Consider the following 17557-nt stretch of genomic DNA (forward strand, 5'->3'; position numbering starts at 1 on the left):
GCATCAGGCTAAGTTTCAGGCTCCACCAGGATATGAAAGTAAGTTCAGACCACTTGCATAATTGTCTAAAACTTTAACCTAAAGACCATCAACATAATAAAACTTGCGCATGTGCTTTTATTATAACCGTTGTGTAATTTGTTAGTTTATTGTTCACCCATAGAGCCAGTTTAGAATCACCAATAAACAACTATTTTTTGGTATGTGAGAAGTAGCTTAAGTACCTGGGCAGAACTCACAACAGCACAGGAAGAACGCACAAACTCTTCAGAGAAAAGCCAGCCAGCAGATAGGAAACAAGGAATCTTTTTGCAATGAGGCCATAGTGTTAACCACTCCCTGATCAGTGGTGTGAATGTGAGTGTGAAACATTATCTGTCTCTCTGCATCGGTGCTGCGATTGACTGTTAACATAACATTACACCTGCCTCTGGCACTGTGACAACAGAGATGCGCTCCAGGCCCTGAACGGGTTCAGCGATTAAAAATAGATGGATGAGTAGTTTATTGCATCTATTTCATTTTATCTGCTCCAATCTGCGATCGTGCTCCTGATTTTAGTAATGCTACTAACTGTCAGACACCAAAACTGCTTCTTCTTTTGGATGTTACCACTTAGGGTCACCGTAGTAGGAACAGTTCTTTCATCCCCTTCTGTCAAACCCTCTGCATGTCCTCCTGCACTACACAAAAAAACCACTGTATTTTTATGTTTGTGGACTATCTGTGCATGGTTTATGTATTTAAGGTCAGTTTGAAAGCGTCTACAGTTAAGTTTTCCCAACCTGAGTATTCAGGCAATAATTAGCTATACCAGAGAAACAAGAGGGATATGTAGCTCTATCAGAGAATCCTGAATTTGAAATCTATTGGAGAATTTTATAACGGCAAAGATGTTGATAGAATAATAATGCTCAAGAAGAAAAACTTTATCTTGTGCATAGTTTTGAAGCAGTTTTCATTCAGATTTGATGATTATGCAGTTTTTACATGCTAGTTGTCATCAGAGTCATTGGAAATTAGAATAGTGTTTTTAAACAACTGACAAAAGTGGCCAAAAGCATTTCCAAGACAAGTGCTGAAACCTGTTTCTACTACTACAAGCATCTTTTAAATTTCTTAAAGTTATTTAAGAAAATAAGATAAAAACGTGATTTCTTCATAATTTGGAGAATTTGTTTGTTACAGCTGCTAAAAATTAGGTTTACCTTTTGAGGTTTAAGTCATCATGGGTGGTAACTCCAACACTAAAACCACCCTAAACTGTTTAAAAAATAATAATCTGTGTCAGTTAGAATGAGTTTTTATTTGTTTCTTGATAGCCAAGCTTTGGCAGAACAGTGTAATGAGAGCAAAAATGAGATATTCTTGGTTAGGGCTAGGGTTGGGGTTATGTCTAACTCACCAGTGGCTTAGACCTAAGTCAACTCAGAGGGTCAAGCACAGGGTGTTGCACACTTAACCTCTGGGTGACCAGATTGGTCACTACTAACTGCAAGGTGATGGCTGGATTGCCTGCTGGGAGCAAGTCTCCACACAAGCTCAGACTGACTGAACTGGTTACAAAGTGTTTGTATTCAGGTTATAATCCTACAATATATTATATAGTGGTAAACCTACTTTAAAACAAGGTTGCCCAGCACATATGACATTTTGATCTAAATCCTGTGTCTGTGCATGAAGACAGCAGCTGTAAAAGACAGCAAAATATTTGCAGTGTTTGACTATTTGTTGCAGTTGTTGTATTATCACAAACAGATTGCATGTAATTGGAAATTTGACCCCATTAAACTGCAGACTGTATCGAAATGTATGCAACTGAATGTTGTAAATTTTGTTTGGGGTTTTTTTTGTGAATTGCCTACAACAAACAAGAGTTAGAAATTAGCAGTAGCTGTAAAATCTATGTGTAGCACATCAGTGTTGGAACAGACGGATTGAAACTATGTTAAAATTGATCGTCCCTTTCAAACAACTGGCAGCGAGTGGTCACAAACCGGTCCTCATTTCCAAAGAACCATTTAAAAAGCAACGAGGCTGCAAGTTCACTGGACACCATTGCACTATTTTTGGTCGTGCCACAGTCCCCAGCCATGATGTTCCTTAGTATGGCTGTAGCATAGGTTAAACTACTTTACATATTAGTGAATGAGGGTTAGTCCTTAATTCTTTTTAAAATTTGAATGCAGTCAAATACATTAATCTATGCACTAATGAGCAGTTCAAATTAACTGAGTAAACTACATTAATATTACATTTCATTTAGAGGTGTCAGTAATCGTGTAGTTTCTGTAAGTATTTATAAAGTGTCTCCCAAATGCAGCCAAGAAATGCAAACTTTCTTCCCCCGAGAGAGTGCAGCCCTTGCAGACCTCAGTGTCTAAAATTCATGCCCCGTTCAAGTTATTCATGTCAGCTCATACAGTAAAAGTGTTCTGACTGACTGGATGGTACTTAGTAGCATTCCCAAATTGCAGATCACTGAAAAATCAAAAGAAAAAAAAAAAGAAGAAGAATCTGATAAGGTGTTTGGGCACCAGATATGACCATTAAAAGTTTTTCCTTTGATTTGTCACCTGTGTATGAGTTTGGTAGCTGTTCTTTGGCCCCAGACAAGTCTAATCAAGCTTCTGGTGACACTCTAGGCCAGAGTGATGTGAAAAATGTTCATCTAGAGCCATCAGCTGTGCACACGTCAGCTGATATAGTGTGATTATTCTCTCTAAGTCTCATTTAACAGTGTCTGACATTCTGGTGTTTTGGCTCCCTCTGCTCATCCTTCAGGATGACGACGGCCTGGATAAAAAGTGCTGTGTGACTTCTCACAATTTGAAATGAGGACACGGTGCCCCTCTAAGAGGTCTCTGAGGAAGCGAGAAAAGTCTGGACCGAAAGCATTTACACGCTAAAGGTCATAAAAACAAAACCAGAAAAAAGTTATATCAGGATATTAAACTGTTTAGGTTTGGTCTGTTGCCATGTGTGTAATTTGTTTCCCCTGACAGTGAACGAGGTGTGGTGGTGAACAGATCAACCACAAGCATTTACACTGAAGCTGAGCGGGAACGTGGAGGTAGAAGTGAGTCATGGTCTTTTTTTCCCCTTTTATGTTTTATTTGTAACATCCTCTCTTAGCCACAAGCTTATAAATTCAACACGCCAAACTGTTAGTAACAGTATTGTTGTATGAAATTTATACCGTTTTTTTAACTTGCACATGTTAAATCCTGTCAGTATTCACATTAATTTATCTTTTATTTTTTTATCCCTTCATAGCTGGCTAAACAAAGTAAAACCCAGCTGTTTTCCTTCACATACCATCCGGTACACGTGAAGTATAACCTTCTGCATCTCTACCATCCAGCTGCTTCCACCCTCCTCCTCCCCTCCCTTCCTCCTCTCTAACTGTATCTCAGGCCTTACCTCAGCTTCAGATTTTCCATAAACTGCTCCATCGTGACCTCGTCCAGGAGCACAAAGTCTGACTTCCCAAACTCCAGGCCTTCCAGCTCCGCCATCCCTGTTTGAACTCGCTAGACACAAAAAAAATAAAAGACAGACCAAACCCGGGGGAACAGAAAGCACCTCAAGGAAGAAGAAAGAGAAGTATGCTCGACTTCTGGGACCCGGTAGTGTGTAGAGAGTGCGCTGTAGGCGTGGCGTGATCTTTGGTTGGGTCTTGAGGCTGTGTTCAGTCAAGTCACTGCTGTGGTAACATGCTACAGCACGTCATGCTGTCAGTCACTCGCCTGTGCCCTCACACGGACCTATATAAATAGGAGGAGGCTATCTTTAAAAGCTCAAACCGCTTCTGCATCCTCCTCCGGCTCTGTCTTCCTGCCACAAGTCGTCCAAATTTCTTAGCTGTCACTAAACAGTGCTTAACGCGCTTGCCTTTCAGCCTTGTCTTTTTGTGTGTCTGTGTGTGTCTGTGTGTGTATGTGTGTAGATGTGTGCTTTTTTTACTTATATCTTTACTTTCCAGGAACAGAAACTCACATTTGAGAAGCTGCCAGACAAGAGCAGTTAACCTTACTAATTTGGGGGTAGAGAAATGGTCTTTATCTCGTGACATTTCCTTTCTTAGTTCTGCATCAGCAATGCATCATGTTCCTCAGAGATTTCTCTCAAACCAGTTTCCAGTTTGTAGATGGTGAAGATAAGGTTTTCCAGCAGCATGTTAGTATGTACGTATGGGTGATTTAGTTCAGAGCTACAGGAATGTTGACAAAGACAGATTTCCAAACCCATTTTGACTAAACATTGCCTCATTTTTGGCTTTTAGTCAAAGATCATGACGTAAGAGCTAAATTTAGATAAAAGGTTGACAATCAAGAAAAGAATTATCGAGACTTATCCACTATCAACATACGGTAAGCAGCTATTAACTTCAAGAACACTCAAGGTCTCAAATCTAGGAAACGTTCCCACCTCACACCCTCAGAATCATAAATTTTTTTTCTACAATAACTTAAGTCACGCAAAATCTCATCTTCATACTGTGAAAATTTCAGGCTCTTGTAGTGCGTACACTGGGGTGGGGTTGGCACTCTTTACATTGCCTGATCCGTTTCATTCTCTCAACTGCAAAATGTGTTAAATCTCTGTGAAAAACTGCAACCTAATTAATTTTACAGCCTTTTCAAAAGTCAGAACCTCAAGCTAAAATCACTTTGACACTCACTCAACTTTAAGCATTAGTGTCATGGGGCTTATTACTGCACCAGTTTCAAACCTAATAACAAAAACAAGCATTAGTATTCTGGATCTTTTATTTAAGATACTTTAAGCTGCTTCTTTGGCACCATGGAGCAACTGCACTGGGTGTTTTATCCGTTATCTGACAATCTGACAAGAAAACATCAAAAAATGTAGCAAAAACACACAAATTAAACTGAACAAACAAGGGACATAAATCAAAGTTAATTTTGTTTCTTAAAGTAGATTTCTCAGTTGAATGGTTAATCTGGCTGAGAAGCCTAGAAAGGCAGATCTTTCCCAGCATATAAGCGTTTCCCTGTTTTATTGTCTGTTTGTCTCTAAATGGGGCTGTAATTCACAAAAAGAGCATCAGTTCTTGTTAAATAGGACTTGAAAGTAGAGATTGAGGACAGTAACTAATCAGGAAAGTGTTTATTGGGGTCTGAAATCAAGTGAGCAGTTAGGTCAATTTTCCACAGAAATCAATACAGTGGAGTTACCTTTTGAAACTAAAACATTGCCCCCTGCTGGTGATCAGAAATAATGCAGGTATTTCAGACGCTTCCACATTAGCTTCGCTTTATAAACGTGGCAGTCTCATATATATATATATATGTATATTCAACATTTTCTCAGTGGTTAATGATGTATTTGGCTTTCAGTTGACTTTGATTAATTATATCTTCAGCCTTTATTAGGAGCATGTTCAGATAAAAATGGTGATGTGTAGAAAATGACAAAAAAACATCACTTCCTCTAAATGTGTCTAAGTATAGAGTAAGACCAAAGACTTGATGAACAGATGTCTAAAAATGTATTTCTTCTCAAACCTTGAAGCCCATTTAGCCCATTTGGATGAACTTATACATTCAGATGATTACATCTGGATTCCTCTCAGCACCGAGTCAGTGAGTCTAAACTCAATCTGCATTTCCAACATGCTCCTGCAGTTCTCACTTATCTTTCCAAGCACAGACAAGTGACACAGCATGACTCAGTTGGACTGTTTTTGCCATGATGAGCCAAATCCATGCCTGTATTGTCTCTTTGATAAATGGAGTCTGTGATAAGGATAAGAAGCTGCTCTTTATGAAAAACCATAAACATTTTGCTCTAATATAGTGTGGAAGTGCTTTTAAACCTGCATTTTTTTCCAGTGACCAACAAGCGGCGACTCCTCTGGGCAAAGAAGCCTGGCTTTATATTGTCCTTTAAATGTGCTTAAGGACATTCACGGAAAGGATGTCTCATTTTGTTAAATGCCTGTTGCTTCAATTTCCTGTCCTCCCTTGCCTCCTCCGCTTGTATCTCTTGTGGAAGAGATTAAAATGTGAGGAGAGGAAGTAAGAACGTGCACACTGGGAAATGGACATATTTTGGCAATCCCCACTTACCCAACCAATTATCCAAGAAGAATTATACACATGATCTGGTTAACTAAACTTTCCCGTCTATTTACAAGAAAAGGGAACTTTTGAACCCTGATCAGTGTGTTAACAACTACTTGTACTTCTAAATGATAGAAACCATATTTGGGAAAAATGTTTTTAGGGTGCGGGCTTTATGCCATATCCTGAAGTCAGACCACAGTCAGTCACGCCATGAATCAAGTTGGTAAATCCACACACTCACTGGCTAATGACTTGTGATTGATCACCATGTCCTGAATAATTGTTCTTTTTTACTCTAATACTCTGGCTATGACACAAAATCTCTAACCTGTGTCTTTGTTTCTGTCTATAAAGTACTTTTACTTTCTATAAAGCGCTCAAAAGCACTATATAAGAGTCAGTCAATTCACCAAACTGGATCTGAAAACTCCTCCTATGCCTTCAGCACTTTAACAAACTCAGTGCGCAGGTACATCTTAGCCTCTTAAGGTTCTTATCTATTTCAGATATAATGATGACATCATGCTATGAACACTTAGTAACAACCTAAAAAGTCTCAATGCACCGGAAACAAAAAAAATACATTTTATTATATCATTATATCATTTTTATTTGATGACAGTAACATCTAATTTATATCCACAAGTGCTGAATTATGCATTGTATATTATGACACCATTACACTTCCTGGCAACCACCTAGCAACAGGCTAAAAAATACCTGGGTTTTTTTTTAATTTAAATTTCTTGTCAGTAGCTCAGCAATAACTATCTAATTTATATCCACAAAATTTTAATCATAACTGTATAGCAACCACCTAGCAAAACACTAGCACTGACTATTTTTAGCATTTAAACAACATATACAGCCCCTGTGACTTTGTATGTAAGCTTTCCAGCATCACAAACAGGCCAAAAACACTGTAGCTCTTTAAGCACTAGTGACCATAATTCACTTAATTTCCCTAATTAATTCAGCAGAAAATCCATCAAAAAAGTGTACTGTGGTCACAGATTAAGGAAGTTGAGGGTTGTTTTCCCATAGACTATGCAACTGGAAATCTTTTTGCATCTAGAATTGTCGCCCCCTGGTGGTCAATAAAAAGAATGCATTTTTCACGTTCTATACTTTTCAGACACTGAAGCTGTTGTCTGTGGTTTTCAGATTTAATGCTAAGAATCAACTTGCTTAACCTTTAAGTCAGCATGAATGGGGGAGTCTTTATGATAAAAAATGCCCACAAAAGTCATTTGATGAAGTCTGTGAAACAGCTGAAAGCTTCAGTAAAGCACTAACTCGAGGTTGAGATGGGATTGGTGTAATGTGGCTACTCTAATCCTTGAAGTAAAAGTGGCTATCTTTAAGTTTTCTGTCTTGATGAATAAAAAATATGTCAGTATTTGATTTCATGTTCAGTGTGTGACTGAACCTAGCAACAGACCGATAACAAAACAGGGAAACCACAACATGAGGCTGCGTGGAGACATTTCTCACCATACTAATGTGTTTTCATTATTACGTAAAAAAAAACAGCCTTTGAATCATAATCATAGTCATCAGTGTGTGGTCTTTATGATTTACACTTGATACATACACTTACTGGAAAATAGACGTGTAAAGGGACTTTTTGACCGAAAAACAAAACGCCTACCTACTGCAGGGCGTTCATCTACCTCTTGACATCCTCTAGTCTCCTTTAAGTGTCCAATCCTAAATTTATTACCACAAAATGGCAGCAAAATCCACTCAAACACTCAGCTGGTCTTTCAGTTATTACAGTGAGCCTGTTAGATCCTCATCAATACTTCCTCTCTCAGGTCAGATCAACGTCAGAGACTTTTTCACTTCCTGCTCTGGCTTCCCCTCATCTTTTTCTGACTCCATTGGTGTTACAGGGAAAATGTGATAGCACAGAGCACACAGTCACTAAAAGATCCAGAAGAAAAACACAGGTGTACCACATTTCATAAACATCACGTAGCCTTAAAATGTGCACAGTGCTTTTTTTTTTATTCACTGGTTTATACATTCACATACTTTGCATTTCAGTGAGTCATTATGATCCAGAGCAAATACTGATGTGTGAAAATATTAAACAATGGTGGTGCGACCATCAAAAATAACGATTAAGAGATGTCAGTCAACTGAGTTGACAATAAAAACGTTTAATTAACTATTAAATACAGAGTCATGGTATTTTCAGTTAGTCTCATTGTCCTCCCTGTCCTTATCATCCCCCTCTGTCACACCGACCCTCTGCATGTCCTCCGTCACGACATCCTGGTCTTCCTCTTTTACCCCTTCATATTAAGCATGTCCAGTATATCCATTATCGCTCCTCTGCACATGTCAGTGTGTAATCCTTTTTATGTAAAGCTTATTTTTAGTGTTTAAAATGTTTAAAAAATCTACTTTTGAAGAGTGTTGTGTCAGAATCAAAATCAGAATATTGCACCACAAAACAGAAATAAATCAATGTTTACACTTAAAGTATTAAAAAAGTTAAAGGTAAACAACGGAGATAAACTGGTACATCTACACAGCTGATATTATAAAGATAGGCGTACTGGTAGTGGTGTATCTGCCAGCACTGATAGGTTTAAGGCACAAACCTTCATTCTTCAAGCAGTCTGGACTTTATCCAAATGAACCTCTGGAAAATCTTCCAAAGTCTGAACAGCATAAACGACCGACTTCATTCAAGGGTCACCAGAGGATAATTAGATCTGACCCGGCCATCGGCCTGACCTTCGACTGACAGATTACACCATCATCTAACAAGTCTGAGTGTAAAAAAAGCAGCAATAAAACAATTCAATCATCAACAGATAATGAACAGAAACCGTCCTTTGGTTTAAGCTCCTTAAACATGAAAACAGCTTTTTTTCTTGTTTGAACAGAACATTGATTCACATTTCTTTGGATTTTGAAAGCTTGCTCACAACACTACACAAACTATTTATTCATTTAGTTAATTTTAAGTAACAGTGAGGTTTGAAACTCCTCAGATAATAACAAAAAAGTTAGGATGGAGCTGTTTCGTTAAAATGACTAATCACTGGGTGGCTCCATCCACTACATATTGACCAGCAGTCTCAGAAAAGGGGAAGAAGGCAGGGCTCACCTCTACCTCCTCTGTTGTTGTATGTAATTATTAAACAGGAAACTGATGTGTGTTTTTTTAGTGACGGGGAGGTCCACAGTCTCATGCTTTATGCAGACATTTTATTACTTCTGGTTTCAGATGCTTTTAGGCGTTTGAATGATGAGCTCTGTTTCAGTATTGTTAGTTTAACAGAGCCAAGTCAGACACACTGGTGGCATCTGCAAAATAAAATAAAACCTTCTGTCTCTTTTCAGAATATGTAGATTAATTTTTTTTAAATGTCAAATTATTCTTTGCAGGAACAGCACCAGGCTAGGACATATTCTACCCACAAAACACGTGTTTTGTCTGGATTAAATAAACAACAAACAGGTTTATTGTCATTCTCCAGTCGTTATGCTAGGCTAAGCTAACCACTGATCCAGGCTGCATTTCCTTAAAAGGCAAACGCATATTCCTTTCAAGCTTGAGCCCTGGTTTCAGTATTAGTGGTGTAACACCACACAGGTACTCAGTAAGAAAAAAAAACATGCATTTAGACCCTTTTAAATACTCACACACAAGAAGAGCAGCGGTGCTCTGTTTTGTGTCAAGAGAGATTCTCTCTCATTTCTTTTTTAAATTTCTATTTATGTTTTTAAATGTGTTCTTTATCTCATTCAATGTTAAAAGGTTTTTTAACCTGGATGACTTCTGAGGTGGAGGTTTACTTTCTCTCTCTTTCGGGTTACCATTGACCCTCTTTGCATCTTTATTTTCACGGGACAGAGACCACACTCTTGGCCGACTGTGGAAAGCATCAACTTCCCGCCCAGTTGTGGCATCTTTCTGTTCATCATCTTGGTGCTTCGATGGGGAGTAACCTGTGGCTCCACCGGGCGATGTATCAGGGTTGGCAGCTGTTTCTGTGCTCTTACGATTAGTCGGTGGAGCGGAGCTGCTCCTTCCTCTGGAGCCTTTAGCTGAGGCTCTCCCCGTGCGTCCGTGCTGGTCACGCCCGTCCAGCAACCTCTGCTTTAACAAGAAGCTCTCGCGAGATGAGCCAATAAGATGAAGCCTGTCGCCCATCTCGCACACCAGCACCGAACCGTCGACGTTTCCTTTTTTCTTAATTTTTGTTAAAAGCATTTTGCCATCATCAGACATGTCCTGCAGAGGAACTTCCTGTGTGCGTAGTGTATTGCTAAGAGAAACCATAAGGCTCTGCACTTTACTCAGTGCTGTCTTTGAGTTCCCCCCCGTTAAAGTGATGTTGACCATATCACCACAATCCTGTGCTTTCATTTTCACATCATGGCTGATCAGGATGCTGTCCATTTCTTTTTTCCTGAACCGGTCAGCATACTTGAACACATCTGCATCAATGACAAAAGTCTTCTCTCCGTGCCTGAGGGAACCACGCTGGTCTGGGGACGAGCCTGCAGCGTACCCATGAGAGGCTGGACGGCTACGAGAAGGGCCTGGCGCTGATGAGGAGGAGGAGGTGGGGGAAGATAGAGCAGCGTGTGGGGGCTTGTCTCTGTGACTGTAGTTTTTGGGAATGGCTCCAGAAGATGCAACTGGGGTTGGTGAGGATGAAGAGGATGGCGACATCTTGGTTTGTGATAAGGGAAGCTGTTCTAATTTAGCCTTTACCTCTTTGAGCTTAGAAAAATGACCCTTTACACGCACCTGACCTTCTCCTAGATCATGCATCTCAAAGCCATGCGACCTGAGGATATTCTTCACTTCTCTCTCATCTTGAAACTCTTTCAAATGTAGTGTTGCCTCCACTGGGAAATCCATCTGAGGACAAGGGAGAGGGAGAGAAGCACCAACAGCATGAATACATAAAGGATAAATCTGACCTAATAGAACATAAATAACAGTAAATGTTCAAGTTACCTCAGACATTTTCACGGTTAAATGATACTGTTGATCATCGATCTGCAGCACATCAGTCTGCTAAACTCAGCAGGAACTGTTAAAAAAAGATGTTAAAATTATTTTATAGCCTCAACTTGGGCGTTAAAGTGTCCTGATTCCCTGTAATAACATATAATCAAATCCCTTATTCCTCTCACCTAGTGCTGGTAAATAAACCCACTCTGCAAACTAAATTAAATAAAACTGAAGTAAAAACAACAATATTCACTGCACAGCTTGTTTCAGAGGATGAACTGAGGGTCTGCATGAGGACCGAGGATCAGATAAAGAAAGGCTATTTTGACCCGTGAATCATGCAAAGCTACTCTATCATAGTCCAAGACAAAAACGGGAGCGCGGAGGCAATTTTACTGTTGTTGCATTTCATTCTAATGCCTACAGAGGGCGCCAAAGTACCACAGATTAATGCACCCTGAATGGCTGAAATTATTATTATCCACACAGAAACGTCCAACCCACAGCAAACACCTTCACCTCCACCTGACCCCCTGTTAAAGGCCAGCTGAGCTCCAGGTGGACTCACCCTCTGGTCCTGGACTATGATGACGGCCTGTCCGGGCTGGTGAGAGGGGCACACCACACCTACAGCACCTCCCCTCCTCCGTGCTTAGGTCTGAGGAAATGAACCGATGTTTTTCAGCTGTCCTGTCACCTGGTGAAACATCTGGAACCCCCAACCGCCTAACCAGGCTCCCCTGATTATGCATCTCCAGGAAGGAGCTGGAAACCCCTTGAGACTCACTTGTTTTCTACTTTCTGGTGCCAGAGAGACAAAGCACGGGATCTGTCGCGTTTACTTAGTTTAATCGAAAGTGAAAGTAGCGCTTTGAGGTCAGTCATAGACACAAAACATGTGCAGATTAGCATTACTGGCCCGCAAAACTGAATAAAAGATGTGCAGGTATGATGTGCAGCCACTGCAAAGCAAAAACTTCATTTTTTAAACCCCTCTAAACTTTTTTTTTTTACGAACACTGCTCCTGCTGATTCTTGAGATTACTCCATCATAGTTTCATCAAAGATACCAGAAACAGACAGACACCGAGGATCTGACGACCCACAACTTACTGTTACTTCTCACTTCTCTGTCTTCATGACACCGGCTTTGTTTACTCCACAGCCCCGTGGAAGTCAGGACGAAATCGAAACTCACACGTCACGTCCGCCACACACTTTTTACACAGAAAACCATGCAAAACATATAATTTATTACCACCAATAATTAAATTATAGCTTAAAAATAAACCAGTTTTAAATCGAAATCTCTTGGGATACATTAAAATAGGTTTATTTACACTTTAAAAAGGTGTTGGTTCATTTCCGCCTCGTTCACAGACTAAAAATGTCTCACTGCTGTGTAAAGGCCGTTAAAAGCCATTAAACTTGTCATATCAATTTATTAGTGTTAAATAAACAGAGAAACCCAATTAGATCACGGTCACGCTTTAAAGTCAAACAGGTCTTTAACCTTTAGTGCCTACATGTAGTGCAATGGCGCCCTCACGTGGATGTAATGCAGAATTAAACATTTAGGCAGAATTAGTTGTTTTGGGACAAACCTCCACAGCTGCTAATCCCCCTACACAAAGCATCTACACAAAACATTTTGCAGAGGGCATTAGCAGCCATGACAGTTTGTCTTCAAATAACAACTGGAATCCCCACGTTTTAACTTTTTATCTTGAAATAGTACTTTTTTCAATATTTTTTTTCTTAATGTGTCCCTAATACTCCATCATACCCCTCAGCATCCTACTAGATACACCTCTGGTATTAGTTTCAAAATCCTGTCACCTTGTTAACACATTCACGACTTTATCAGAAAACTGAGATTTGAAGTCTACAAGATTTTCAATAGATGTACCTACGGTATCAAATCAACTCCAATCGTTCTCCAGTTATCGCATTCACAAACTGTCCCTTCACCCAGGCCAGCACGGTGTTGACAATACCCCACAAGCCATTTATGGCTGGAGGGTATCAAAAAAAGAGGCTGAATATGAAACTGCCAGGCAGGCGAGGAAAGGGAAGACCTCAGAGAAGATTTAATAGATGTATTGAAGGAGGACATGTTGGTGTGACAGAGGAAAGATGTTAGGGACGGGGCGAGATGGAGGCAGATGATCTGCTGTGGCCACCTCTAAAGGGAGCAGCCAGAAGAAGACAAGCTGGTTACCCATCACAGATTCAATCAGTAGACAGATAAATGTGCATTTAACAAATTCTGCAGAGAAGAGACACCTCTGTTTAATAATCCGTATTTCACTGTTTTACATCTTAGTGCAGTTTTGGTTACTGTATTCTTCTGTCTCTGTAATATTTTGTGTTTAAATCCTTTTTTTTTTTGCTGGTTTTTAGTCTGTTTGGGTTTTCTGTCCAAAGCAGGAGCGGGGAACTCCAGGCCTCAAGGTGTCCTACAGGTTTTAAATGTGTCCTTAATTCAACACAGATCATTTAAATAGTTAAGTTGCCTCCTCAACCTGTCTTGAAGTGCTCCCCGAGGCCTGGTAATGAACTAACCATTTGAGTCAGGTGTGTTGACCCAGGTTGAGATCTAAAACCTGCAGGACACAGGACCTTCAGGCCTGGAGTTCTCCACCCAGCTCTAAGGGGATGGGATTTTGGGCAGGATAACAGGAGCAGAGAAGCTGCAGAGGCGTGTGAGACTGCAACTCTGCTTCTGCGTCCCAACTCTAGATAGTCACGTTTTGGAGGGTTAATAAATTTGGCCAGATTTCTAGAAATGAAAGCAGAGCAAAATCCAAAGTGGGATGGATGCCGTCTCTCCTAACAAGACCAGGTTTCCTCCAGAAAGTTTCCCAATTATCTATAAAGCCCACATCGGTTTTTTGGACACCACTCAGACAGCCAGCAATTTACGGAGAACAAGCAGCTAAACATGTCACTCCAGGTCTAATGTGTCATTACTGACGATGTGAATTACAATTTTACTGAATTTACATTTAGCCTTAGCCAGCAGTTTTATAATTTTCCCAACGTCACCTGCTCCGGCTCCTCGAAGGAATGAAATAAATAAAACAAGATCCATTTTCATGATTTTATTTTAATGTTTCTCTAGTATTCATTTCAATTGGTTGAACACTATCATGTGTTTAAATGTGTAACAGATTATAATCGATTTATCTCTGTGCAAATACATTTTTCTAGTTTCTTTAGTGTCACAGATTCTTTCCACATTTAACCACAAAATCTGCAAGTCAACTTAACCAACAACTGCTTCAAATGACAGTCAACCTGTACATTACTAAAGCAGTGCAATAAAAAATATTTTAATATTTATTTATTTTGCTTGATCAACTGGTTCTCCGGCTCTCTGGATGAAATCTGCAGAGAACAAATTTAAGAAGAAGAAGGAAAAAAAAAAAAAGACAGTTTAGTAAAATGGTTTTAAAAAATAAACATATGTTAGATATTCATGGATTCATTTTCTCACCTGTGAGGCCAGACTCTTAAATCTCTGGCGCTTTGAGCAACAACAACCATCTGCACTGGAGAGCTTTTCTCTGGAAGCACCGCCACGCTAGAAAAGACGAGAAGCACAGGTTTCACTTACAGAACTGTTTATGTGCAAACAGAGACATCACCCAACAACCTGACTGAGCCGGACTAAACGTACACACACAAAAGTTCACTAAATAAAAGTTTGTTTATTTATTTGCGCCTGACGTCTAAATGCTGAAACATGGCGCATTTAACAGAAATATCTTACTGATGTTAAACACGTAATTCTTTTTGTAAACACAGGATTTAGTGGTAGGTAACGGAGCTGAGTGAGGCCTCTGTGAGAGGACCTTAACACAATTCGCACTTCTGGATTTAATGAAAGAGCCTTTGTGTTAGTCCAGAACTGCTGCTATGACACGTATTACAGTTAAGAGATGTCCAGGTGAACGTACCACTTGGCGTCTATTGAGACATCAACAGCAGACACATGCTGTGGTCTCTCCTGTGCAGAAAATAGAAAAACAGGTTCAGTAAAGAAGATAAAATACAACGCTCGAGTGTTACAACAAGCCTTCAGCTTCGATTTAAACAGAGTAAAATAATGTTGGAGGTTTACCTATAACCCTGCAGCGAACGGTCAAAGCAGGGCCTCAAACAGCCTCACATTACTCTAGCAGACACAACAGGAAAGGACAGAGCCACTGCAGGCTGAGCCTCGCTGGAAAGTCTGCACACCACCTACACATTCACGTCATGCGTGACGGAAGATGGCGATGGAGAGATTACCTTATTTGAAACTCGTGGTCCACGCGGTTGGAACTGAAGATGGCAGCTGCCCATCTTCATGTGCTACTCTTTATGAGTCATTCCTGAAGAAGCCAGCCGCCTGTGTAAACACAGAGAAAGATAAATGTGAGGTTTACGTGGTTTGAGATCCATTTCAAATATTAGCATCTGCAAACTTCAGCAAGGAATTTTGCCTGAAATGTTACCTAACTTTACTTCTGACAGTATTTTTGAACTTTTTAGAAATGCTGAAGGTTTCAGATTCATCAGGACCAAAAGTCTCTTTGCAGAAAGTTTAACACACATCTTTTCGCACCTTGAAGCTGCTTCTGTCTTTTACGCCGTCTGTGTGTGGACATTAGTAATGCACAGAAATAAGGAATGCCTGCTTTGTAACTGATAAATCACTTAAAAGAAACAAAACAAAACAACCTGTCCACTTTGTCAGAGGTTTACCTACAACCCTGCAGCGAGTGGTCACAGCAGGGCCTCAAACAGCCTCACATTTCTCTAGCAGACACAACAGGAAAGGACAGAGCAACTGCAGGCTGAGCCTCGCTGGAAAGGTCTGCAAACCAACTACAAGAGGGAAGATTATGATGAAGAAATTACCATGGTCACATCTCGTGACCCATTTTCATCGACGGCAGCGGCCAGCCTTCGTGCACTGCCCCTGTGGATTAATGCAGAATCCAGCCACCTGAATAAACACAAACGTACAGAGACAACTATTTGATACACGGAAAACCAAAATGGCTAAAATCACTCACTTTAAAATCTGTTTTACTTTGTCTGAGGTTTACCTATAACCCTGCCATGATGGGTCACAGCAGGGCCTCAAACAGCCTCACATTTCTCTAGCAGACACAACAGGAAAGGACAGAGCCACCGCAGGCTGAGCCTCGCTGGAAAGGTCTGCAGGATTTTCACAACACCGTAAAATGTTTTCAGCCTGTGGACCCAAAGTAAGAAACACCGGCTGTTGTTAAACTCAGTCTGCCATGTGTGTGAGACAGCCAGTTGGAAGAAACGAAAAAGAAACGCGGCGTGTAAAACTTTAAAACGCGACTAATGTAAAAATAAGTAAATTGTAACGTAACCTACCCGCTTCAAAGTCATAACTTGGTGTGTGAAAGCTGAAACACTTCATATTTCAGGTTGGATGGTAGCAGATTAATCAAACGCACCGCCATGTTCGTCCACTGAATTCAACTGGAGACTCTGTGCGGATGTGACGTAGGTTTAGCATGTGCACGGGGTTTCCCAGCAGGGGGCAGTAAAACACCAAAGATGGCTGCCGAATGTTGGTTTGATTTTTTTTCCCTTTGTAAATTTTTTAAACATAAATACATAGAAAAATACAAACACGCATAGATAAATAAAGCTAAACGGTTAAGAATGTAAAACTGTGACAAAATAATAATAGACACAATAAATGAAAATAAGTTAAAATCTGTTTAAAGGATAGGGGTTTTCTATTGGTTACCAGTTTCAGTGACTTACTCAGGATGTTAAACTTGTTCATCCACTGATTTATACATGATCAGTTTTGAAGTACTTACTTTATGTGTAAGCAAGCCTCCCTAATAACAATAAAGGATTGACAACACTTTCCACACAGATTGTTGCACTTGTTAGGTGAAAAAAGGAATTTTTAAGCAATCTTATCAGAATCAGAATCAGCATGCTTTATTAATCCCTAAGGATATTATGTGGGTTACAGTTATCACATTCTCAAACAAAAGATACATTCCAGTTCTTAAAGCAGAGAAAAAAGCGTGGTGGTGGTGAGGAAAGAAGCTGGGTTGGCAGGGTTGGCAGCAGACCACTGAAGACAGATAGGCAACTACTGTAATTTTGATGGTAGTCTGTGACACAGGACCAACACACACACGGGTTATGCTTAGTGTCTTTTTATTTTGAAAATAATCTGCGTTTTTTTGGCACCCGCCTCGGACGCAGCCACTCCGTCTCTCTGCCAGCATCATTTGCTCCAGCTCACTGTGGGACACAAAAAGACATCTCCCTCATAAACACAGTCCCATACACCTGTTGCCTCCCCGCCTCCGTGCCGCCCAGAAAGCTCACTGTGTCACCCTTCCTCTGCAGCAGGCCAGCAAACCACGCCCCCGCCACAGAGTCATTTGACGATGGCCTTTGGCTCAGGTCACTTTGCTGTTCA

The 17557-nt window shown here is 40.3% G+C and overlaps 2 protein-coding genes and 3 non-coding genes across 7 annotated transcripts in view; all 5 read right to left on the reverse strand.

The window, feature by feature from the left end:
* The window catches only part of myo1g (myosin IG), a 64227-nt gene extending 60675 nt beyond the window's left edge, over window positions 1-3552 (reverse strand). Inside the window, exon 1 of the mRNA XM_005942658.3 lies at window positions 3424-3552. Coding sequence (XP_005942720.1) covers window positions 3424-3518 — 95 coding nt within the window. The 5' untranslated portion in view covers window positions 3519-3552. The remainder of the gene's footprint in view (window positions 1-3423) is intronic.
* A 4288-nt stretch (window positions 3553-7840) lies between these two features.
* On the reverse strand, window positions 7841-12271 carry LOC102302094. Of its 3 annotated transcripts, XM_014340198.2 has the most exons (4): window positions 12193-12243; window positions 11648-11737; window positions 11083-11158; window positions 7841-10983 (listed from the first exon to the last, which is right to left on the reverse strand). In XM_014340198.2, exons 3-4 carry the CDS (start codon window positions 11089-11091, stop codon window positions 9805-9807), a joined length of 1188 nt encoding a protein of 395 aa, XP_014195684.1. In that variant the 5' UTR covers window positions 11092-11158; window positions 11648-11737; window positions 12193-12243; the 3' UTR covers window positions 7841-9804. The 3 variants fall into 3 exon arrangements, with proteins under 3 accessions (XP_014195684.1, XP_014195682.1, XP_014195681.1); XM_014340196.2 differs by lacking the exon at window positions 11648-11737 and having other exon boundaries at window positions 12193-12271; XM_014340195.2 differs by having other exon boundaries at window positions 11648-12258.
* A 2917-nt stretch (window positions 12272-15188) lies between these two features.
* LOC121815187 lies at window positions 15189-15322 on the reverse strand. The gene has a single exon (XR_006054860.1). It is a non-coding gene; the product is annotated as a small nucleolar RNA SNORA9 (small nucleolar RNA).
* Window positions 15323-15814: 492 nt separating this feature from the next.
* Window positions 15815-15949, reverse strand: LOC121815188. Its single transcript, XR_006054861.1, has one exon. It is a non-coding gene; the product is annotated as a small nucleolar RNA SNORA9 (small nucleolar RNA).
* Window positions 15950-16161: 212 nt separating this feature from the next.
* LOC121815186 lies at window positions 16162-16296 on the reverse strand. Its single transcript, XR_006054859.1, has one exon. It is a non-coding gene; the product is annotated as a small nucleolar RNA SNORA9 (small nucleolar RNA).
* Between the last annotated feature and the right edge of the window lie 1261 nt (window positions 16297-17557).

This window comes from Haplochromis burtoni, unplaced genomic scaffold, assembly GCF_018398535.1.
Source record: "Haplochromis burtoni strain Fernald_Lab_line unplaced genomic scaffold, NCSU_Asbu1 Contig_149, whole genome shotgun sequence".
In the NCBI taxonomy this organism is placed as follows: domain Eukaryota; kingdom Metazoa; phylum Chordata; class Actinopteri; order Cichliformes; family Cichlidae; genus Haplochromis; species Haplochromis burtoni.